Raw genomic sequence first — 24,071 nt, 5'->3', positions numbered from 1 at the left:
TGGGGTATTAAGTTTTTCAACAGGCTTGGAAGATGTTGCAGCACCGAAGACCTAAACATTTAACCAAGGAACTGAATACGCAAAGCAGGTCTTTTCTTTCTCTCGTTCTGCAACATTTTGTTGATCTGTAAAGGTAATTTATGTGAAGGAAAAAAAGGATTTCCATAAATACTATAAGCCTTTCATATACTACCTTTGTTATCGAAGACTTTCGAAAAACTGGATTTTTGATCAGAAAATCAACCAAGTTGCTGCAATGTTTGATCAAATTAACAATCAGTAATGGGACATTGGGTTCTGTTTCCTCATGCGTTTCAAGTTCAAAATATTTAAGTCTTCTACAATTCATTAAACTTGTGGAAAATTGTTCATTTATTTGGAAATGTTGATGCTTCAGCCTAAGACAAAAAGCATAATTTTGCATTGATGTATTTTTGTGATAAAAAGTGTTTTGTTACTTAATGCTTTGAAGTTGAGGTAGATGGGTGAGCATCTTATTAAGACTTTTGCTGAATACTGGAGTAGAGATTGGACCGAGACACAACAAAGAAACATCGTTCAACTTCAAACAACCCTAACAACATTGACATAAAAGAAAAATAAGATATTTAAGAGAGTGACTATACATAAACACACCACAAACAGAGAACTCTTTTTTGCATTTTATCTAATATACGTACCATTGCAATAGAAATCAAGAAAGCAAAGTCCCTCAAAAAGTAAAAATTAGACAAAGTCAACTTCTGCAAGGATTTAATCTGTGCCAATTTCTCCAAAGCTTGAGATATCCCGGATCGTTCAGGCGTTATACGAAGTTTGACATCTGTGCTATGTGAATATCCATGCAACTACCTCTGTAAGGTGGGGGAAAGCAAGCAAACCAAGAACATCACTTGTCCTCGAACATCCTCCAAACAATGATAAATTATATGAATTTAGTTGCTGCATTGTGCAGTTCAGTAACTTTTCATTACTGGGAAGATTCCATCCAGACAAATTTAAATGTTTTAAACGAGGAAAGTTTTGAAGGAATGTCATATCTTTTACCTAGAAAGAGATCACAATGTTAAACAATAAAACACAAATCCATAATTTTTTGTGCGGATGACAAACCTGGGAGTGAACACACTTTTCAGTTACTGGAATTTCTAAAGTTTCAAGGCAGGGGGCAATGATTCGACAAAGAATATCCAGATTTCCATTCTAAAACAACAACATTCTGAAATACATTTTTCTACAATCAGTCACAACGTACACAAGTAAAAAACCTTTATAGTTAGATGTTGTAAATGTGACAGATCAATTAGAGGGTAAGTTTCCTCTGTAGAAATAGGGTTTCCAAATTCCAAGAAAAACACACATGTCAACTTTATTAAATTGTGAGGGGTGGTAACGTCTATAATTGTAACAACACAACGATAAAAACAATTTCGAGAAAACAGAGAACATAAAATGATGCAGTTTTTACCATAGTTTCTTTAAAAAGACAGACTGATGTTATATAATGTACACAATTCAAGAATGTGAGCACTAATCAAGGAAGATATTATCCTACTGTGTCCAAATTAAAACACTAAAGGCATGTTCAAAGTTAAACAGTTACTATGAAATCAACATCAATTTAATAAGTTTTTTACAAGAAATAGGGTCCTAAGTCAAACCATGTGTGTTTAGCCAAAGAAAGTTAGGTTTAAAATCCCTTGGTATTAAACATTAATTCAACATCTTAGTACATACAGAATGGCAACATACCTATGCAGTGTATATTACAGTGAAAGTCACCAGTAAAAAGCTTCATAATCTTTTCCAAACTATGGGCAATGCAAGGAACATTGACACAAAGCTTTTTCAAAGTGTTCCATTCAATGCAACCCATCAGAGATATTGACTGAGACTGGAAAACAAATAGAACTAAGCTTTAGTTATTATTTATTAAAAAAAAATATTTTCACAAATAACTTATAAAGATGTACAAAAAGTCCAATGGAAACGAACAAAAAGACTGACCCTTTGCAAAACACCAACAAAATGTGGTAAAACTTGTGATAGACTCCACGTGCTGGTTTCCAGTTCTTTTAGCCTAATTTCTTTCAAATAATTTGCTGATGATTTCAGAAAACAACTCACAACAAATCCTGAAATTAACATTAATTTATGTGGGCAAATAATAACAACAACACACGAAATCAAATCTTACCTAACATAAACTTTTTCATGTGTGACTCAGTGACCTTTGAAAATTGGAATTGTAGATAGAAGGTTTTTATCTCAAAACATATCTATAGAAATAAATTTTTAAAATTTACCTATTCTGAATACAACAATTAAAACCATGCTTAACAATAATCACAAAACCACTAAGTGTTACAAAAGCAGCTCATACAAATTGACAATATTTGAAAGAAACTGGAATACATTATCATGTTACTAATTTGATGAAAACATTAAATAAACACCTGGAACTTGGCCTTTTTCATTTCCATGTTAACCTCTTGTATTAACTTGTCAGTAATTGTTATCGAGAAATTGTCTAACTTTTCTAAACCTTAAAATATATGAGTTTTGTTAACAATGTTTTTTAACCAAGCATACATACATTTGACAACATTAGGAAATTACTTTACCAGATAAAATATGCAACAAACATTTTCCAGTGATTGAAGAACATCCAGCCAAGTGCAAAGTGGATAGATTTAAACATTTGTTAAGCAACCAAAAATCTTGAGAATGCAGCCAATAGCAGTTGGAAAAATCTATGTATTTTAGAGCGGCATGGTTTGTTTGTAATATTTTACGGATGTCACCACCAGTTATCCAGTGTTCCTCGATAAACGAAAGATTTCTACAACATAAAAAGCTTTTTTTCAAACTTTGCTGTTGTATTAAAATAATTTATATAGCAGTAATAAACATATAGCATAGTTGAAAAAATGTTCTATTGCTCCGTAATAAAATAACTCACCGTCTTAATGTGAAAAATGCTGCTCTCTCAAAAGCATCGTTGACAAATATAGTTGACCGAATACGATCTTGTAAAGGCAAGTACTTGATAATTTCTATCAAGATTTCTTCATTCAATCTTTCCATGACATCATGATAATCAATATGTCCGACAGTGGTGATGCAGTTTTTCAATTTGTCCTTCCCAATTCCCACATTATCAGCACTAATACAGGTTATGCCAAACACAGTAAAGTTGTCATAAGATTTATACACCAAAGTTAATAACTAACACCCTAGCTCTACAACAAAAAGACAATAGTTACACACCTTATTGCATGCATATTTACAGATTTACTGCTTTTACAAAAAATATGCATAGCTCTAGTCAGAAAATAGAAAGAAGACAATAATTTCCTTTTTGAGAGCATGTGAGTCACAATAATTTAATGATTGATGATGGTTATACAAATGGATTCATCCCCTGTTTGTGACCTTAATGTTTGTGACCTGGCCGGAGTTACTCTCCTTGAAATATGCCATAATGGTATGTAAACATTAATTAAAATAAATTCATCAGGCTGAGAAAACAAATGTTTTCTTAAATATATACAACACCAAAAAACAAAAAAATCAAGGGCAAATGTTTTTGCATAATTTTTGTACTAAAAATGCTAAAAAAGTTCACATGTCACAGCTTATACAATATGATAACTGTAAATTACAAGATAACTGGACAACATTTATCAACAGAATATTTTTACTGTCTGAGATCAATTACTTTTGGAAGCTGGAGTTGTTTGTTTTTTAATCAAATGTAGGGCAGTTATAGTTGTCACAACAAAACGACAAACAAAACATGCACAACAATAAACCACATCAGGTACTGTGTGAACAACAAAATGACAAGTTCCAACCACACCTTTAACTGTTAAACTAAAAACTGTGAATAAGTGCACAAATATAAAAATAACAGGAGCAAATATCGACTGTACAAGTCTAGTTACTGAAGAACCAAATGCAGAAACAGTTCTTGGGATGTTTTGCACTGCACGGATTGGATACAAGATCGTATCCTGGGCAGTTTGAAGTTTTTCTATTCCATATTGAAAACTGACCAGCAGTTTGAGAAAGCCATTGCACAAGGCAGAAAATCCCATATAGGGCTGTAACGTTACGGCTAACATAGGTAAGCGTCCAAGATCAGTAAATTGGACAAAATCGGTAACTTAAACACGTGACTGCAGCGGCAAACAGGGAGGATACATATTTTCGGCCAAGGGGAGTAATTGAAATCATTTAACCTGTACTGCGTCATCGATAGGTAACTTCATTAATTGTTACGAGAATCACGCTATACCTTGCACTATGTCCATGATAGGTAAGTTTCTTAATTGTTAGGGTAGTCACGCTATACCTTGCACTATGTCCATGATAGGTAAGTTTGTTAAACGTTAAGGTAGTCACGCTATACCTTGCACTATGTCCATGATAGGTAAGTTTCTTAATTGTTAGGGTAGTCACGCTATACCTTGCACTATGTCCATGATAGGTAAGTTTGTTAAACGTTAGGGTAGTCACGCTATACCTTGCACTATGTCCATGATAGGTAAGTTTGTTAAACGTTAGGGTAGTCACGCTATACCTTGCACTATGTCCATGATAGGTAAGTTTCTTAATTGTTAGGGTAGTCACGCTATACCTTGCACTATGTCCATGATAGGTAAGTTTGTTAAACGTTAGGGTAGTCACGCTATACCTTGTACTATGTCCATGATAGGTAAGTTTCTTAATTGTTAGGGTAGTCACGCTATACCTTGCACTATGTCCATGATAGGTAAGTTTGTTAAACGTTAGGGTAGTCACGCTATACCTTGCACTATGTCCATGATAGGTAAGTTTGTTAAACGTTAGGGTAGTCACGCTATACCTTGCACTATGTCCATGATAGGTAAGTTTGTTAAACGTTAGGGTAGTCACGCTATACCTTGCACTATGTCCATGATAGGTAAGTTTCTTAATTGTTAGGGTAGTCACGCTATACCTTGCACTATGTCCATGATAGGTAAGTTTGTTAAACGTTAAGGTAGTCACGCTATACCTTGCACTATGTCCATGATAGGTAAGTTTGTTAAACGTCAGGGTAGTCACGCTATACCTTGCACTATGTCCATGATAGGTAAGTTTGTTAAACGTTAAGATAGTCACGCTATACATTGCACTATGTCCATGATAGGTAAGTTCGTTAATTGTTAGGGTAGTCCCGTTATACCTTGGATTGTGACGCAATAAGTAGCTTTGTTTAACGTTAGGGTAGTCACGCTATACCTTGCACTATGTCCATCATAGGTAAGTTCGTTAATTGTTCAACGTTTAACAAAGTAAGCCATCATGGAATTAGTGCAAGGTATAGCGTGACTACCTTAACGTTTAACAAACTTACCTATCATGGACATAGTGCAAGGTATAGCGTGACTACCTTAACGTTTAACAAACTTACCTATCATGGACATAGTGCAAGGTATAGCGTGACTACCTTAACGTTTAACAAACTTACCTATCATGGACATAGTGCAAGGTATAGCGTGACTACCTTAACGTTTAACAAACTTACCTATCATGGACATAGTGCAAGGTATAGCGTGACTACCTTAACGTTTAACAAACTTACCTATCATGGACATAGTGCAAGGTATAGCGTGACTACCCTAACAATTAAGAAACTTACCTATCATGGACATAGTGCAAGGTATAGCGTGACTACCTTAACGTTTAACAAACTTACCTATCATGGACATAGTGCAAGGTATTTAACAAACTTACCTATCATGGACATAGTGCAAGGTATAGCGTGACTACCCTAACAATTAAGAAACTTACCTATCATGGACATAGTGCAAGGTATAGCGTGACTACCTTAACGTTTAACAAACTTACCTATCATGGACATAGTGCAAGGTATAGCGTGACTACCCTAACAATTAAGAAACTTACCTATCATGGACATAGTGCAAGGTATAGCGTGACTACCTTAACGTTTAACAAACTTACCTATCATGGACATAGTGCAAGGTATAGCGTGACTACCCTAACAATTGAGAAACTTACCTATCATGGACATAGTGCAAGGTATAGCGTGACTACCCTAACGTTTAACAAACTTACCTATCATGGACATAGTGCAAGGTATAGCGTGACTACCTTAACGTTTAACAAACTTACCTATCATGGACATAGTGCAAGGTATAGCGTGACTACCTTAACGTTTAACAAACTTACCTATCATGGACATAGTGCAAGGTATTTAACAAACTTACCTATCATGGACATAGTGCAAGGTATAGCGTGACTACCCTAACAATTAAGAAACTTACCTATCATGGACATAGTGCAAGGTATAGCGTGACTACCTTAACGTTTAACAAACTTACCTATCATGGACATAGTGCAAGGTATAGCGTGACTACCCTAACAATTAAGAAACTTACCTATCATGGACATAGTGCAAGGTATAGCGTGACTACCTTAACGTTTAACAAACTTACCTATCATGGACATAGTGCAAGGTATAGCGTGACTACCCTAACAATTAAGAAACTTACCTATCATGGACATAGTGCAAGGTATAGCGTGACTACCCTAACGTTTAACAAACTTACCTATCATGGACATAGTGCAAGGTATAGCGTGACTACCTTAACGTTTAACAAACTTACCTATCATGGACATAGTGCAAGGTATAGCGTGACTACCTTAACGTTTAACAAACTTACCTATCATGGACATAGTGCAAGGTATAGCGTGACTACCTTAACGTTTAACAAACTTACCTATCATGGACATAGTGCAAGGTATAGCGTGACTACCTTAACGTTTAACAAACTTACCTATCATGGACATAGTGCAAGGTATAGCGTGACTACCCTAACAATTAAGAAACTTACCTATCATGGACATAGTGCAAGGTATAGCGTGACTACCCTAACGTTTAACAAACTTACCTATCATGGACATAGTGCAAGGTATAGCGTGACTACCTTAACGTTTAACAAACTTACCTATCATGGACATAGTGCAAGGTATAGCGTGACTACCTTAACGTTTAACAAACTTACCTATCATGGACATAGTGCAAGGTATAGCGTGACTACCTTAACGTTTAACAAACTTACCTATCATGGACATAGTGCAAGGTATAGCGTGACTACCCTAACAATTAAGAAACTTACCTATCATGGACATAGTGCAAGGTATAGCGTGACTACCCTAACGTTTAACATACTTACCTATCATGGACATAGTGCAAGGTATAGCGTGACTACCTTAACGTTTAACAAACTTACCTATCATGGACATAGTGCAAGGTGTAGCGTGACTACCTTAACGTTTAACAAACTTACCTATCATGGACATAGTGCAAGGTATAGCGTGACTACCTTAACGTTTAACAAACTTACCTATCATGGACATAGTGCAAAGTATAGCGTGACTACCCTAACAATTAAGAAACTTACCTATCATGGACATAGTGCAAGGTATAGCGTGACTACCCTAACGTTTAACAAACTTACCTATCATGGACATAGTGCAAGGTATAGCGTGACTACCCTAACAATTAAGAAACTTACCTATCATGGACATAGTGCAAGGTATTGCGTGACTACCCTAACAATTAAGAAACTTACCTATCATGGACATAGTACAAGGTATAGCGTGACTACTCTAACGTATAACAAAGTTACCTATCGTGGACACAGTGCAAGGCATAAAGTAAATGATTTCAATTATCCCCCTTGAATGAAAATATGTACCCTCCCTGTTTGCCGCTGCAGTCACGTATTTAGGTTACCGATTTTGTCCAATTTACTGATCTTGGACGCTTACCTATGTTAGCCGTAACGTTACAGCCCCTTCTCGAAAATCCCCTCCACAGCAAATGTAATTTATGGTTTGAAGTTTTAGCTCCAGACATTGTCAAGTCTTTTAAACAAGTATCTCTCATCAACTACATTATTGAGAAACCTTTGACATCTAAGAGGTTACAAATGTTCAGACACGTAAGTCGCCAATACAAAAGTTTTGATAAAAAAATAATCTAACCTAACAGAACGCAAACTAGAACAAACAGAATAATATGACCTATAATGGCACCTAAATCAATGATACTTTGAGAATTAGCTTAGTACAACACACGAGTTTGGACTATAACCTATATAACATCTCCCCAAAAATTAAAAATATTCTTTTAATCTTTCGCTAGGTTGGTAGCTTTCCCTACATTTGGTTGCATGGATGAGAGCTACACATTGGTAGTGAGTAAATTGACATTTAATGTGCACGAAATGTTTATTATCCTTAAAGAACACCAGTTGTAACACATTATTACAGTTTTTGCAACAAATCGTTTCTTTCAATAACAAAATACCATGGTTTACTGATAGATACATAACTTGGCCACAGATAATTCGGATGAGACATAGGTACGTGCAACCGCGAAATAACGAAGCAAGAAATTAAATTTTCTGCAACAAGATAAATAAAAGCACAGTTGAAAAAGATGCCACCAGGTATCGATTCAACGACAACTGGTAGACGTGAGTCTTCTCGACTACTTGAAGCCAATTCTAGAAGGGTTTTGGATGTTGCCACGAGACAACGAAGGCTTAACAAACAACTAGAAGCTTTGGAAAAGGATAATTTTCAGGTATTGACTAAATTTCAACAACTCATAACCGAAAAAAAACCATCAACGCCATAACCAACCGCTATGTTATTCAAAAGTCTACTTGTGTCCTTTATCAAAATAGTTTTTGTCTATTTTTATAGGAAGATCCTTTGGAGCATGTGGACACTCCGAAGAAAAAGAGACCTAAATTTGGGATACCTTCTGATCAGGAGGATGGGGAAGTGGAACAAGAGAAACAGGTCAAATATTATCTTGTTCGAAAAGGAAATGTACAATTGTTGTTTGTTTTTGTTAAAAATGGGCCGGTATAATGATAAAAGTAACTAAACTTGAACTTCATTGAAAAAAACCTCTTATGTTGATGGTTAGGTTCATCGGTATCACAGTCAAGGCGTTGATATTTTTCGAAAAAAAAATTTACATAAGCAATTTTTTACGTTGAAACACAGCCATCAAAAAAGAAAAAAAGGACAAGAGGAGACCATTTTAAACAGCGCTTTCGAAAAACTTTTGCCGCTGTTTTAGAAGAGGAAAGAACCGGATTAGGAAACAGTGAACTTCCAAACTATTTTACTGCAGTTGTTCCTCCTTCTAAGTGAGTTTTGACATGAACTGATTCTCAGTTGCAGCATTGCATACTGTTGTTATAATTTTAGGGCTAAGTAGTACTAAGGCTTTTGTTGGTATTAACAGGAGTTATTTTTATATTATTGTTTAACAGATTTCCTGCTCGCCATTTCTGTTCCGTTTGTGGGTTTTCATCTGCCTACACCTGTGTGTCATGTGGTGCAAGATACTGCAGTGTTAAATGTCTTGGTACTCACCAAGATACAAGATGTCTTAAGTGGACTGTCTGATAATATATATGGACTGCCAATGTTTGCCAGTGGTGTCATGCAAGTCTACAATGCCTAAATGATATATCACAACAAGAGACATGGAAGGAAAGATCGAACTGTGTTACCATGCAGCTGGTCACCTTTGAAGTTTTGTTTTACTGGTTTATTTGTTATCTTATGTCATCTTTTCATTCATTAGTTTTCCATGTGGTTAACATTTTTTTGTACACTATTATCTGTACTAACCTATTTCAAATAGGTGAAATGATGCAACACACTTTTGCCTTTAGATCATAGGTTGATTTAAAACAGTCAGCTATGGCGCATGATAGTGATGTGGCTCATCTCAAATCTGAGCTAAAAAGCATGCAGAATATGTTTCAACAGCTTACTGAAGAGAATCGAGAGGAGAGTTATGACATTCGACGAGCTTACATGCTTAAAGCACAAGTAATACAACTCGAGAGACAATGCATGCTATTATCAGAAGCACTGTCCTGTCGTGAAAGTGTGATGCATGATATTGAAAATGAGATTATTGATCTCACAGGAGAATTTCAGCAGCTACTTGCACACCAAGGTACTGGACCCACTGTACCCATTGCAAGAAAATCCCTAGTATCTCACATACAAAGGCTACAGAAGCTTAAAGGTAGTTTGATCAAACAGTCTGCAGGAAATAACTTGGAAAATTTGTCTTTACCTCAGATATCGGGATGGAAATTTGCGAAAACAGGAAAAGTTTCCTGTCTGGATGTTTGCAGTGGAAACAGCAAACATTTGAACATGCAACATGTTGCCAAGCTTGAATTAAACTTATCCAAATTATACAAACAACTTGTATCTTATCAAACCATGCTCTGTGCTAACTTTCCTGTTGATTTACAAAACACTTCAACAGACTTTCCCGAAAAGTACCTTTACAGCAAAGCATTTACTGATGTCAAGGATCACACAGAATCTTGCATACACACACTTGATGACTGTTGCACGGACTTGTTATCTGTTTCATTGCTACATCCTTCTGCACCTTGGGCAGTCATTCAAAAACCTGAAAAGTATGGAATGTTTAAACCAGATGAGATTCTCCTAAGTCTTCCATCTACTTTGCACCGTAGGCAGGAGTTAAAAAACTGTGTGAACTCGCTGTGCAAACTTCATAGTTATTATATGCACATGAACAAGATAAAGATGAAAGAAATGCAAGTCAAGTTGGAGCACAGTGCAGCCTATCACAGAACACAAACACACTACATGAACAGCTTGTTGAAGGGTGTAGTCCGTGCCTACACAGAATGTGAGAAGGAAATGCAACAAAAAATTTGTCTCCCTCTTCAGGAAGTTGTGGGAAAATGGTTTAGAATGAAGGAATCACAGTCTGATGAAACCTTGCGTCAATTTTTGACTGCGTTTAAGCAAAATGAAAATGTTTTAAGGGATTTTACCATAACAAAGGATGATCACTCTAACAGACCAAAAGCATTTGAAGAATTAGAACTGGAACTTAAACAAAACCTCAATAAACTAAAGGTTGAATGTGCTGTTAACTGTGATAAAGTTTGTGAAACTTTGTCCAAATATACAGAAGAAAATGAAGAACAGATTGCAGCAAGTTTGAAAGTCATTACGAGGAAATAATTGATTTTTGTATGTGTTCGGAATATTCTCTTAATGTTTTTTACTGTTCTATTGCAACCCTAAACTGCATTCTTTTTGAAGTTCTATGTGTCTCGCCTGTATTTCTTAAACCATGGACAAAATTTTTCAAAAGAATAAAGTTTATTTTGACACAATTTTAAACAACAAAAAGTATTTCATTTGCAATTCCCACAGAGAATTAAGGAGGCAAGACTGAATAAGCCAAGGAATCTAAAACTGGCATTGAACCTCTGCTTGAAATCGTCTTCAAAATACGGCCCAAAAATTCACTACATTCATTAAAGTCAGATTCCTTCTTGAGTAGTAATTTGCCACTGATATTTTGTACACCTCTTTCCCAAATCATCCCAAAAGCAATTGCCTGGGTCATGATTTTCACCAGGGTACCATGCACCAGTTTTTCAGCTTGGTTTCTCTTCTCTAGCAAGCAAAGTGAGCTGACTCGCTTGAGGAATTCACTGTGTGCATGAATAATGTCATCTAAATTTTGTGCATTCTGAAGTTGGTCAGTAAACGTTGCTTTCTCAGCTTGTATAACACTAACCATTATAAAGCTGTGCCAATGTTTGAGCAGATGCAAAATTTTAGCCCGAAGAACAGCAAGTCGGTGTGATTTCAACGAGACTGGCATGTCACCCTGACAAGTATCTGGGCCATTCTTCTCAAAAATTGTTTCAAATTTCAAACACTCAACGCTGTGCACAGCACGTTTGATTTGCATGAGATAACTGAATATTCTCTGATAAGTTTCGATGGATTCTTCAGATAGAATTAAAGCAACAGGCCAAACAACATCATATGCAATGTGCAAATCATCGGTTAAAGTAATCGAATGCCGTTGTGGCTGTTTCTTGCATATTTTCTCTCCAAGCAATCCTTGACGGTCAGGTAGCTTATTTTTTAAACTCTTGTGTGTCACATAAACATCTACTGGTGTTGATGATTTTTGAGCGATTGCCTCCTGAAGAAGAATGTTTAATCCCACCAGATCCTGGCTAATGTTGCCGTAATTTGCAATGTCCTGAAATATGTTAGTGCAGAATTCATGTAACACATCACCCCAACCCATTAAGTGGAAGTTATGAAACACTTCTAATGAAGATGCTAACCCAAAGTGGGATTGAAACACATCCAACAAGCTTCTACAAGCCAATCTGCATTTTTCATCAACTAAGGGATAAAGAGACCGTTGTATTAATACAGGCAAAGGTATCTCACTTCGGCACAACTTTGACAAATTTGCAACAACTGGCTCGGTAAAGTCCTCCTGGTCACATAAAATTTTGAAATTTGTTTGCAATAAAATGTCTCCTTTTTGTTTCGCAGTGGATTTTTTTCCTTCTTTAAAGTCTGATTGTGAAACAGCAACGTTTCCAAGCATTGCAAGAAAGTTTGTCTTGAAAATGGAATAAAGTTTGGTCTTTGCTTTACCAGCATTTGGTGCAAAGTTGTTTTTACTAGGTTGTATTAGCAATGTCTTGACAATTTCCATAGATTTGCCACCAGTAATAACTTTCTCAAGCAGTTGGTGTAACCATGGTAGTTGTTCTTTGACATTGACAACAACTTTCGAAACTGCTTTGTTCCAGAACTGCACATCCTGACAATTTGGTACATTTAATTGTCGTTGCAGCACAAACTCCTGCTTTGGATCAACCAATTCACCAATACTAATCCATCCATCAATAACATTTATGTATGGTTGAATTGTCTCGAGCCACAGAAACAATAAGACGTCAACACTGTTCACCTTATCACTACCATCCAAAATCTGTTGGTTCCATTCGTCAAGTAAAGCAGAACTGATAGCACCAAGCAAGCGACATGCTCTTACAGCTGTTGTGTCATCAGAAGTATCACCGCCAATTGAGGAATCATATACATTGCTGATAGTATTTAATATGTTAAGTTGATGCATGAGCTGTTCCTTCAAATCATCAAGCAAGAAAGTGTCTTCCAATTTTACGACAAGCTTTTCCAAGGTCATAAGGTCTGTTTCTAACCATTTAAAGTATGCCAACAATCCGAAGCTAAATGCTTCATAAGTCAACGATTCATGAGACTTAGAGGAAAAGACAAAACTTCTAAGTTTTGAAATGTGTTTGCCACACTCGCCAAACGTGGCTATATTTTCTTGGACACTTTTTTCAGTTTGATGTGAAAGTAGTAACTTTTCAGAAGCATTCTCATCTGGATAAACATGTAAGTTATCTCTTCCTGATAGAAGCCAAATTGTTTCCCTCAACAAATGCCACTCGGTCAAAAAAGTTGCTCGGGTGTTAGTTGGTTGACTCTGCACCTTGCACAAACCACTGTGAATGGCTTGTCGATCCAAATCTGACACTTTGTGTTTCCAATAGCTTTCAACCAATTTCACACATTTATCTGACTTTAGTTGTTTAAAAACTGGCAGTGGTACATGTGAAGGGTGACATTCATCATTCTGTGTGGTTTTAGTTGGAACTTGCTCCAGGTCAAAACTTACATCTTCATCATCTGAGGAAATGGGGGAATCACCCCAGCCCCATAACTTGGGATTGTCCTCTCCTTCCAGAAGGTAAGCTCTCCAGTCAGTATTGTCCTGCTTTTTATTCTTGGCCTTTGATTTTGTTTGGCTGTAGGAGGCATTTATTGGTCTATCAGACAGGTTCAGGATAATATTGAGTAAACTATAATGCACTTGGCTTTTAGAATAACTGGTTTCGGAAATATTGTTGGACACAAAGTAAGTGAACAACTTCTGCAGCAATTTTGCTTTTTCAGGTTGGGAATGAATGAAAAACTTTTCACTAAGCGCTGTAAATTGGCGCCCGATTTTGTGACTGTCCGCTTCCAGATATCGATGATGAAGAAAGTTAGAAAGGGAAAATTCCATACACGAATCATAGTTTTCAGTCCCTTCGTTAAAATCCGTTAAAGTCGATATTAGTTTTGACGTCAGCTTCTTTAAACTCTTTTGAAACTTCTGATTATACATTTTAAGCAAAGTATTATGTACAGTGTGACTCTATTTACAAAGAAAAGCAAAATAAATAAAAACCAACTTCAAAAATTATACGCGTCAAAGATTGCTGAATCATATTTTTAGTTTTGCAAGTTAATTATTTTCATAGAAATCAAGTGCGATTGCAAAATATATTTCTTCAAAGTAAAATAACGAAATTATATTTATTTATGTTTATTACGGGCGCAAAATTCATATTTATTCGTAGAAACTGCATCTAGCGTTTTTATTGAATATAAATTTAATCGTTTTTGAACCTTTTTAAACACATTTCTTTGGTCTACTCTCAATCGTGTTCTAAACCTTATTATTGCAATAATATTCGTTACTTAATCGGTGTGCAGAACGCATATTTCCTTACTTAATTCCTCACACAGCTAGATCGTAGGCGGAACAAAGAATTTTTTTACTGCTTGGAACATTTGATGTGGTGAAAATTTTCCCCTAAAGTTTATCACTAGCCTTATTGCTGTATTTGATACAAACTAACAAATACCCAAGCATCGTAAGGATACAATAAAGTATAATCATCAAAAGAATAGGTATGCAAGATCAAGTAAGTAACCTATACGATATTGCGCAATCTATTTTACCGGTCAATGTTTGTGAGGAAATGCATAGCAAAATATAGGCGAACTCACTAAAGCGTAACCATAAATATGCCATTTCGATACGCATAAAGTAAGAGAAAATGTAGAATAACGCAAGTAATAGTGTGAAAAAGTACTGAAATAGAACGCTTGTGAACCTCAAAAGAATTCTCTACGCGCACATATGTACTGTGGTACTAACACTCATAGCCTGTTTTTACGAAAAAAGCACCAATAAACAGCACCCACGCGCCGTGATTGATAGCGAGAATGCGTGGGTCGTGAAACATAGTCAGTGCAATACGTTGTACCAGCAGGCGAGCCCACGCGCATCGCCTTTATCAACTCGTTTATAACTTCGGCGATTATCACTTAGTAAACTTTGATAACTAAGAAGACGTTAACAGAGTTATCTTTCGTGCGTCAAATCATCACGTGATTTGTCATGTGGCAATTGCATTGTCTGTTCCCGAAGTAACGAAAGACAAAGTCCAAATGACAGTCGTGGGCGTTGGTCCCATCAACCGAATAAAGGTTTAAAACCAAATTCGGATCGCACTTTTATCTGTGGCCTCGGAATAAACCGAAGGAAAAGTAGTCAACGTTCTTAAGTTAGTTTTCAAAAAACAATAAACGTCACAAGCATGAACTGGGCCGTATCAAGCATCCTACGGGGTGGGGCTACAAAACCTACACGTTTCAGTCACCAACTTCGTGTGGTTTAAAAGCGGAATCCATAAACAAGTTAAACGGTGTTGGCGCCACTAGCAAGGCAAGTCCAATGGCTAGGAAGACTCGACTGGGAATTATTCGTGCGAAACTACAGTGGGAACCAAAGGAGCTGGAAGGCTCGTTGAAACATCTTCGTCGAGCGACGAATGTTGAACGCCCGACAAACCGGCAAACTCCTCAATGTCTCTGTGATCGTTGTATGGTGATGACGATGCTGATGAACCGTCTGTCGCTGACCCGTCGCTACACATTGGGTAGTCCAGGTCTGCTGCTTTGTGTGAAAGGCATTTATCAACTTCTGTTCGGATTCGCTCGGAATGTCTCTCGATTCCTTCACGCATTTCGTGTGCTTCCTCAAACAACCGATCGGTCCTCGAGAAAAATAATGGAAATTGTATGGGTTCATTTTCATAGCATTCTATTTTAACCACTGTCTGGGCTGTAATGTTACAGCCACAATTGTATTGTTTTCACCAATTGCAGTTAAGCAAGATTAAATCTTAAACTTTAAAACAGTTTCCTGAGAATGAAGAGATTGGATACTATTGTCAACATTGTCATATTTCATGCGGACGTTTCGGCGAGCACTTATGCCATCATCAATTTAAAATAGTATAGGCCAGTCTGTTTTTTCTCAGAATTATGAGCAATTCTGTCAATAGTGTTCCTAAAACAGTGTTGTTTTTTTTTAGAAAATTGACCAGATTGCCAACCAAATATTTTCTCATTGGATTTAACTAACTAATCACTGTGCACTTAATGTTAGCATAAATATCACAAACGTAGTTTCCGTAACTTTTAAATCAAAACCAATCACCACTTCGATCTACCTTTCATGTAGTGATGCTAATTCATTGAGGTTCTGATACATTAGACGTAAACCTGGACACAACTTCTTCTCTTGGCCATCGGCTTCCTGTGTACCGCTAGGAATCTCTCCATTCATGTAAGCATCAAATTGTTGTTGGGTAAGTGACAGACTGGCAGCATTCAAACCATTCTCTTCATTTTCAACGAAAGATACTGCACAGCACTGTGAAATAATTACTTCCTTATTTAATCATTTTGTAGAATGTTGTTTTTGCAATTAAGTTTTACGACCAAAGCTGTGACATCTCCTTTGTAGATTTTATTGCATTTAAACAATAAATGAAGTAGTAAAATTTCGTTTAGCATAGGATTTGCTTTAAGCTGAACCATTTGGCGTGTGGAGTAATAGCATTGATCACTTCAACAAACTCAATAACATAATTGTAATATTCTAAATAAAAAAGCCAAAGCTGGAATGCTGTTCATTATAATGCTGGTAAACGTTTCGAACTCGTACAGGGTTCATCATCAGTACTCAAATGAATGAGCAGCACCAGCATTATGATGAACAGCATTCTAGCTTTGGCTTTTTATTTAGACTACTTAACTCCAGATACTTTGCACCCAAATATTTGTAGTATGTTTTTCAAAAAAAAACATATTTGAGATGAAGCAAGTAATGCAAACACTAAACAAGCCAATTAACTGGTTTTACTCACTAAATTGGTGAAGTAATATGCGTCCTCTCCCGACATCACTCGACTGGGATTGGAGAATCTCGTTATGTAACGAATGTTTGATTTCAGTAACGGTGGATTAGCTTTCAGTATAATGTAGATGAGGGCGGGTAAAAAGTCATCAGCACTCGCTGCTGATCCATCAACCTTTGTTGAAATTTAAACATACAATAAGTCTTCAAAAAATATGTAAATACAATGGAGCAAATAATATGTGGGCTGTGCCAGGGTCCATAAAACAGCCAAGAAAATACTTTGTGGTAACCAAGCAGTTGCTGAGAGCCGCTGGTACCAGACTTAATAAAACCAGCTGGTTAAACCAATTATGTTTGAAACTAGTTGGATTCAATTAAAAATTTTTTTTTCACAATTTTTTAATGTTTACAATATGGCTAACACATCCTGATACCATGGTAACACGCTTATACTCAAACGGTTATCCGGCCTCAGTATTCTGTGACTGATGAAAATAATACTATATGCCATATTACAGGGTACATTGAAAAGTATATAAGATCATCCAACAAACACAAACAGCTGAGCCACTTAAAGAATAGCTGGGGTAAAATACAGATGCACTGCCAAAATTACTTTAAAATTACCTTGGTGTTTTGAATTGCTTCAAAAATACTTTTACTGCATCTTGTAATACAGGCAAGCTTGTCCTGGGGTGCACGTTTGGAATCCATCTCAATAATTGCTGCAAAACATTTGCAAGCATTTTTATGACTGATATTTGGTTGTGAAACGGTATTTTGTGTTATTCTACTTTCATAACAAACAAAAAAGAGAGTAATATTGTGTTATGTACACTTGACAAAACCGCTAACTACCTTTTCTAGCTTGTGACAAATTTCACACTTGGATTTATTGTCCACTATTCACAGCAGCATTTCTTTTTACTTTTTGAAGCTGGACTTACCAGTAACAAACCTTACCAGTAATTGCCTTGTCAGTGCACTCTGTCACGCTTGGACGGTTTTCGTCGATATTTGCATCCAACATAGCTGCAGTTATCCAATGAAGATTTCTGATTCGAGTCTGCAATAAACTGCTCAATAACCAAGGGCAGTGAAGCAAACACAGGTCAGTAATCAAAAAAATTTCATGTTTGTGCTACAATGGAATCACATCTCCACAAAAACCGAAAGAAAAAGCATACAAATAGAATTTAACTAAAATGTTGGCCTTCCCACGCCAAATTCATCTTTATGTACACAAAACTATATCAACCAAATTAAATTTGTTTTAAAGACAAACCAATAATAGTTTTACCTGAACTTTTAGATCCTCTATTTCGTCATCAGTTTGGTCGTTACAGAATACATTGCGATAAAGGCGAGTCATGAGGAACTTTTCAATATTGTCCATGATTTTTTCTTGATCAGTGTCTGATGTGTATTGTTTGAAGACAGGATGGGAAATAAGGCGGTCGCTCATTGCTTGGTAAAAGTCTTGTATCATAGCTGACTGTTCATCAATAGTAACATCCTGTAAAGTTAAACGAACGATGTAACTTGACATACACAGGATGTTTAACACATTCTGTAGATTACAAACAAGTTTTACAAATTATTACTGTAGATGTTTGTGAGCTGCTAGTAGTATTTGCAAAATATTGGTTACAGGACAACCAACCACTTTCAAATTGTTCCATTTAAGCAAAGTAAATCTATGCAAAATTTTAAAATTACCATCATAAACAGAAAGCATAATTACTACCTATGAACTCCAGACTGAAGTACAAGCAACACACTACCTCATTTTCTACTACTCTTTCCATGAAATGCTTGCATTGCTTCAACATGTCTTTTGCTTGGGGTTCACGAAATGCTTTCAAAAATTCCAAGAAGTCTGAATGTGCTCTCTTGCTTTCAAAGCTTGGCTGTCTGCTTCTTTTTGGCCAGTTTCCATGCAAGTTTGCCTCTGTGTTACATATATATCAATATATGCATTGTGTAACAGCTGGCCAAATTCCATACTTCACAACATGGAAGTTCATGTTACTTTAATAAAAGGACATACGAGAAGCCAAATATTTCGTCTTACTTTCACTTTGATGCACTTTTGAAGATAATGGTGATTTAGAAATATTTGCAGAATGGGACGTTGCATCTTGGGTTGGGGAAAAAAAATTCTTCAAAGTTCGACTGCGAAATCCTTTAGCTTGAACACGCTTTTCCTCAAACTTTGAGAAGGGTCTAAAAACATAACTTTCATGTGACTCCCAAGTATCAATTGTGTGTACTTACTTCTAGAAGACTTTATCTTAAATGTGTTTTAACTAAAAGTTAAAGACACCACATGTTATTTGCAACATGTATGTTTGTGAGAAAAAAGGTACTTCATACTATACAGATTAAAGGTAATCTCGTATGAAATGGAAAATTTAGCTAAACCTTTTAAGTGCAACTGGTTCTGGTGTGGATGGTTGTTCTGCTTGGTGTTGTGGTGATGTGCTTTGGGATGGTAAACTATTATTGGAAGCATTTCGGGCAAGTCTTGCAGCTTGATTTTCTTGTTCCTGAAGCTTTTTAGCATATTCATGATCTGATTCAATTTGATGTTTCTGTTCCTCCTCCTTCTGTTTTTGTAATTGCTGTTGTCTGTGATACACCTCTCTCCAACATTTTGAGCAGTAACCCTGGTAATAAAGGTTAGTTTTATTTGATAAGCTATGTATGGCCATCTTGTGTTTAGTCCACACAACTTTGATGCACATTACCTGCCACTGTGGATTTCCATAAAAGCCACAGCCATTTTTGCACATTAAATCAGACTCATTCACGTGTATTCCTCTGCGTTGATGGGGATAATTGGGATCCATAGTTTTAAAGACGACAAATAACAAAATAAACTATTTCAATGCTAAACCAGAAACTAAAGTGGATTAGTCCAAAAAAAACAACATTAATTACGCGTGTATTGTCTTGCAGTTTACCCCTACACAGTACTTCATTCATTGCAAAGGCATAACTTTACTTCACCCTTCCTTTCAATACAGAATACAATCTAAAAAATCAACAACAGGCCCAGGGCTTTTGTCAATATTGACTGTTAAGCATTCAAGCGTGACCATTAAAAACGTAGAGGAGTTGAGTTTTTCCCGTTTAAATCATTTCAAAGTTATTGATATCAAAACCTCATCAAAAACATGAATGCGATATGCTGTCAGCAACCAAATTGTGGCCGTCGTTTTTTTAATTGACACGTCTAATTATGCATGAGATTAGGTTTCGTTTAATTATGTGGACAGTAATCATGAGTACTAAAATGTCATGATTTAATACACTATTTTATCTGATAACCATCGACCATGGAACCGCCTCTGCAAGAAGAAGCGTGTATATTTGCCACAGCAAACGTAGACGTATCAACAGAAGCGGAGGACATTTTGTTCACAGAGAGCTTTTTTCAAGCTAGAATGACTGCACAAATCATATCGGTATGATTTGTGCAAGAACGCCGGTGCTATTCGGACTTCAGCTTGTGGTTGTCTGACCAGGCAATGCGCGCGAAAATGTCATTATCACTAAAGTAATCTGGCATTTAACTTTAGCATGTCGGTATAGGGTCTCCAATTCCTAATTAATTTGTCAGCATATTGTCGTTTACACTGTTGTATAATTAAAATAATGTTTATGTTATTTGGAATACTTATGGCTGTTTTGCATGCAGAGAAAAAACGTGTGCCACTGAATGATTAATTTATCAGGGAGGACAAATTCATAGTAAGCTGCGAAACATTTTATGTTTCCTAGGATTGTGTGATGGACACGAAACAATCAACAACTTCATAAACAGGATCTTCGACATTAAATGCACGGAAGTCGTTTCAGAAGTTGCTGAGCTAGAAAGAAGTAAAATCCATTGTCTAGGTTTCTGTTTGCTCTCGCCTTGATATTGTTGATAGTGTAAACTGTAAAGGCTTAACCTTCCTCACCAGCAAACGGTCGGTTACAATACCGGTAATTCTAGTCTCGCACATACTTTAGTGTCTATAGCTACATTAAGTAATTGCAATTCACAAATCACAAAAAAATGATATCATGTTTATTTTTCCGTTTGGACAGCTCTATGGATACTTTATTTCTGCCAATCAGTTGCTGCAACTGTTAAGTGTACAAAAAGGAAACACACGATCGAATTGTGTTCCTTTTTTAATTATTAAACCCCATCCGGTAATTTGACATTAATTATGAAATTCTTTTTCCTGAAAAGCTTCTGAGGAAAACAGTGCAAAAAGCATGAGACGAAATTACTCACAGACGATTTTGAAATAGTTTAGGATTTCGCTTTGTAGTGGTTGAAACGATTTCAAGAAACAACACAAGATTCGTCATAATCTTCATCAGTTTCTTAGTAACATCCGATGATCGGGGTGTTTACTGGTCCGTGGCTTGAGGGATGCGAATCCCACTCTGTCGTTGGAAAAATCGAACGTGGTGTAGTAATTGAACATGAACCACTGACCAAGTACCCAAAATGGACCTCCAATTTCTTCGGGAACGTCAGTACCAGTGAATGCAGAGTAGCACCTCTTTTCATACTATGACAAAGCGCATGTGTTTGTTAACTTATCACTAACGTACATTTAACAATTAATTTTACTGGCATTGCAGCTAAGCCATCGCAGCTAAGCTATCGCAGCTAAGCTTTCGCAGCTAAGCTATCGCAAGTAAGCTAGATCAAATACATTGTTCCGACAAGTCGGAGCAAGTTCCGAAAATTCAGGTTCCCGTATAGGTTTGAACTCACGACCCTGGGCTGAACAGGCCCAAGAGCTCAGCGGTTTCACGGGGTGTTTTGACCATGATGCTATGCTGCACATGCGCACAACTTGTCCGGCGACCTTCACATTTACGTATAGGGGATCTCTACCATCGTAATCAAAAATATTCCTTCAAACTTAACAATCAACTATAAACACCCTGTTACTCGACGAACCTGAAAAATGTATTGCTCCGGTGTAAGTTTGTATTTAATTCCAGAGAGAGTGATGGTGATATTGGGCTTTTTCGAGATACTTTTACAGGATGTAAAGCACTGCAAGACAAAATATTCCTGTTTAATTTTCAGTTAATAACATTGAATAATTAATATTTCTGACGAAATATGTCCTCTGATGGCAGCCAATAGTCTTGTTGAGCTTCGTAATTTCAACCGTTGGTCCATAGATTAAATTTGCACCAGATGCCATAACAGCCTGACAGCCTCCAATGCAACATTTGACACCAGTGCTATCGTCAACTGTCAAACCGTCCATGGCTACCTGCCAATATCCCTAAAAAAATAAGCGTTAATCTAAATGCATTTTCCATTCCATAGGCCTACATAGAGTGTTAGTTGCTACTTGCCTTCTTTACAACTTTGTGGTAGTTAAACTTGCCAGTGAATCTTGTAGGGTTCACACCACCCAAGTACAACTCCCCACCATCTGACTCGAATGGATTCCTAAATGTTTGACCGTTAGAAATGTTCAAAGTGGTTTTTCTAGTCTGGTTCACCTGTTTAGAGAAAACGAAAACTGATTTTTTTCCACTGCTCCTTGCTTGAACATTTGGTTGAACACCGGTGTGATACCGTTCAATGCAGCTTGTGGATATCCTAATCCCACAATCCCATCATATCGATCATCAGGACCAGGTTTCCTGATAACTTCAGCGAACGTCTGATTGAAACTCTTCAAACCACCAATCTAAATCAAAAGTTATTCATCAATTTTGTCGACAGATTACTGATAAAAAGTAGGGATTTACTTTTAAGTAAACTTGAGTTTTTCGTCAATATGCCGTCTTGTGTACAAACATTTCGCATATCTGTGCTATTTCCAGCTTCACAGAATAAGATAATCGTAAACATGAGGTGTAGCTCGCCGTCACTTAATATTCTGACTATTATTTATCATTCCAAAAAAATTTCGAAAATATTCCGAACACGATAAACATGAGGGAGCAAGTGTCTTATAATCCCCATTGCTATTTGGTAAGGTGGCATATTTGCTTGTTGGGAATCTCGCGGTGCGACGTCAACGAACGATTATATCAAATGGAATCAAATAGATATTTGGACTCAAATACGCAGAGCTTGCATTTTATATAAGTTTTGGCACAAAATCATTCCAAGTGTAACAAATTAATGTTTGCAAGTTTAAGACCCAATATTGTCTATTGCTACTTGTGTATTAGGACCATGCACGTGATATTCCAACCAATAAAAATTAATTCAAACTGTAGTTGAAAACTCCTTACCGAGACGACATCTTGGCTGCAGTAACCACTCGATAGTTGATTAAATATTTTCGTCCCATTCTTAACATACGTGGAGGAAGCAGCACTGTCATATTTGCGATGGTTCACTGAAAAATTCGGATGTAATTATATGAAAAAGTGTGTCTAAAACACAGTTGAAAACCGGAAGATTTTTCTTACCACATGACTTGTCAATTTTGTTGCAGTGAATCGATGGAATCCACAAATTTGATGTCATCGTGTCAAAACCAACTGTAAATGTCTGTGGGGGAGTTCCTATTGATATCTCTCCAAAAAACTCGTACTGGCATAAAAGATTCACTTGTTTAATCCGCTCAAAACATATAAAAAAACATTCATATCATTTAATTACTTGATTGGTGCTATAGAGTGACTCGCGACCAATTCCACCAGCAGCAGATAGGAACTTGGCGTATTTAGTGTTGTTGCGGTATTTAGTGTTGTCTGATTGTTTTTCGTAATGTGCAACTACCCATTGACGTCGCAGCTTGATACTAAAAACATACCAGAACTTGGAAATATAACGAATTACATCAACGTAAAACGTCAGACATTAAAAATATACAATGCCTTGAGGTAGCTTTGCATGAAAATAAATAGTTAACAAACATTCCACAGTGACAGGCACTTGTAATTTGCAACACTCACCTGTAACCTTTGCTCAGTGTTCCAAACAAAAGAAGAAACAAAATTACTTTCATCATCTTGATAATGACACAGCAATGACTGGAAACATATGATATCAAAGAACTGATGTTGTTTGTTGTACAACGATATAAGCTGTTGACGCCTGCAAAGAAAA

At 36.5% G+C, this 24,071-nt stretch overlaps 6 protein-coding genes across 6 annotated transcripts; 2 read left to right on the top strand and 4 right to left on the bottom strand.

Moving 5' to 3' along the window:
- On the bottom strand, nucleotides 1-3,235 carry LOC145897647 (uncharacterized). The gene is made up of 13 exons (XM_082986034.1): nucleotides 2,963-3,235; nucleotides 2,625-2,842; nucleotides 2,457-2,545; nucleotides 2,198-2,279; nucleotides 2,008-2,135; nucleotides 1,753-1,894; nucleotides 1,269-1,396; nucleotides 1,114-1,203; nucleotides 889-1,047; nucleotides 681-848; nucleotides 459-574; nucleotides 194-398; nucleotides 1-125 (listed from the first exon to the last, which is right to left on the bottom strand). Exons 1-13 carry the CDS (start codon nucleotides 3,085-3,087, stop codon nucleotides 60-62), a joined length of 1,716 nt encoding a protein of 571 aa, XP_082842160.1. The 5' UTR covers nucleotides 3,088-3,235; the 3' UTR covers nucleotides 1-59.
- A 5,213-nt stretch (nucleotides 3,236-8,448) lies between these two features.
- On the top strand, nucleotides 8,449-9,754 carry LOC145897670 (zinc finger HIT domain-containing protein 1-like). Its single transcript, XM_082986060.1, has 4 exons — nucleotides 8,449-8,644; nucleotides 8,767-8,865; nucleotides 9,076-9,221; nucleotides 9,348-9,754. The coding sequence occupies exons 1-4, from the start codon at nucleotides 8,498-8,500 to the stop codon at nucleotides 9,481-9,483; spliced, it is 528 nt and encodes a 175-aa protein (XP_082842186.1). The 5' UTR covers nucleotides 8,449-8,497; the 3' UTR covers nucleotides 9,484-9,754.
- On the top strand, nucleotides 9,754-11,109 carry LOC145897655 (uncharacterized). The gene has a single exon (XM_082986043.1). The coding sequence runs from the start codon at nucleotides 9,784-9,786 to the stop codon at nucleotides 11,101-11,103; it is 1,320 nt and encodes a 439-aa protein (XP_082842169.1). The 5' UTR covers nucleotides 9,754-9,783; the 3' UTR covers nucleotides 11,104-11,109.
- A 4-nt stretch (nucleotides 11,110-11,113) lies between these two features.
- On the bottom strand, nucleotides 11,114-14,148 carry LOC145897639 (gamma-tubulin complex component 5-like). Its single transcript, XM_082986023.1, has one exon. The coding sequence runs from the start codon at nucleotides 14,099-14,101 to the stop codon at nucleotides 11,303-11,305; it is 2,799 nt and encodes a 932-aa protein (XP_082842149.1). The 5' UTR covers nucleotides 14,102-14,148; the 3' UTR covers nucleotides 11,114-11,302.
- A 492-nt stretch (nucleotides 14,149-14,640) lies between these two features.
- Nucleotides 14,641-19,873, bottom strand: LOC145897646 (rab5 GDP/GTP exchange factor-like). The gene is made up of 10 exons (XM_082986032.1): nucleotides 19,723-19,873; nucleotides 19,397-19,641; nucleotides 19,047-19,198; nucleotides 18,757-18,923; nucleotides 18,273-18,488; nucleotides 17,936-18,038; nucleotides 17,600-17,697; nucleotides 16,980-17,144; nucleotides 16,281-16,483; nucleotides 14,641-15,822 (listed from the first exon to the last, which is right to left on the bottom strand). Exons 1-10 carry the CDS (start codon nucleotides 19,822-19,824, stop codon nucleotides 15,525-15,527), a joined length of 1,749 nt encoding a protein of 582 aa, XP_082842158.1. The 5' UTR covers nucleotides 19,825-19,873; the 3' UTR covers nucleotides 14,641-15,524.
- A 1,342-nt stretch (nucleotides 19,874-21,215) lies between these two features.
- LOC145897663 (cathepsin D-like) lies at nucleotides 21,216-24,045 on the bottom strand. Its single transcript, XM_082986052.1, has 9 exons — nucleotides 23,918-24,045; nucleotides 23,622-23,763; nucleotides 23,429-23,552; nucleotides 23,249-23,355; nucleotides 22,505-22,695; nucleotides 22,355-22,451; nucleotides 22,108-22,281; nucleotides 21,945-22,043; nucleotides 21,216-21,546 (listed from the first exon to the last, which is right to left on the bottom strand). The coding sequence occupies exons 1-9, from the start codon at nucleotides 23,971-23,973 to the stop codon at nucleotides 21,349-21,351; spliced, it is 1,188 nt and encodes a 395-aa protein (XP_082842178.1). The 5' UTR covers nucleotides 23,974-24,045; the 3' UTR covers nucleotides 21,216-21,348.
- Nucleotides 24,046-24,071: the final 26 nt, after the last annotated feature.

Source organism: Ascidia mentula, chromosome 4 (genome assembly GCF_947561715.1).
Source record: "Ascidia mentula chromosome 4, kaAscMent1.1, whole genome shotgun sequence".
NCBI lineage: Eukaryota > Metazoa > Chordata > Ascidiacea > Phlebobranchia > Ascidiidae > Ascidia > Ascidia mentula.
The sequence above is the reverse complement of the archived record's forward strand: the minus strand, read 5'-3'. Positions and strand labels throughout refer to the sequence as shown.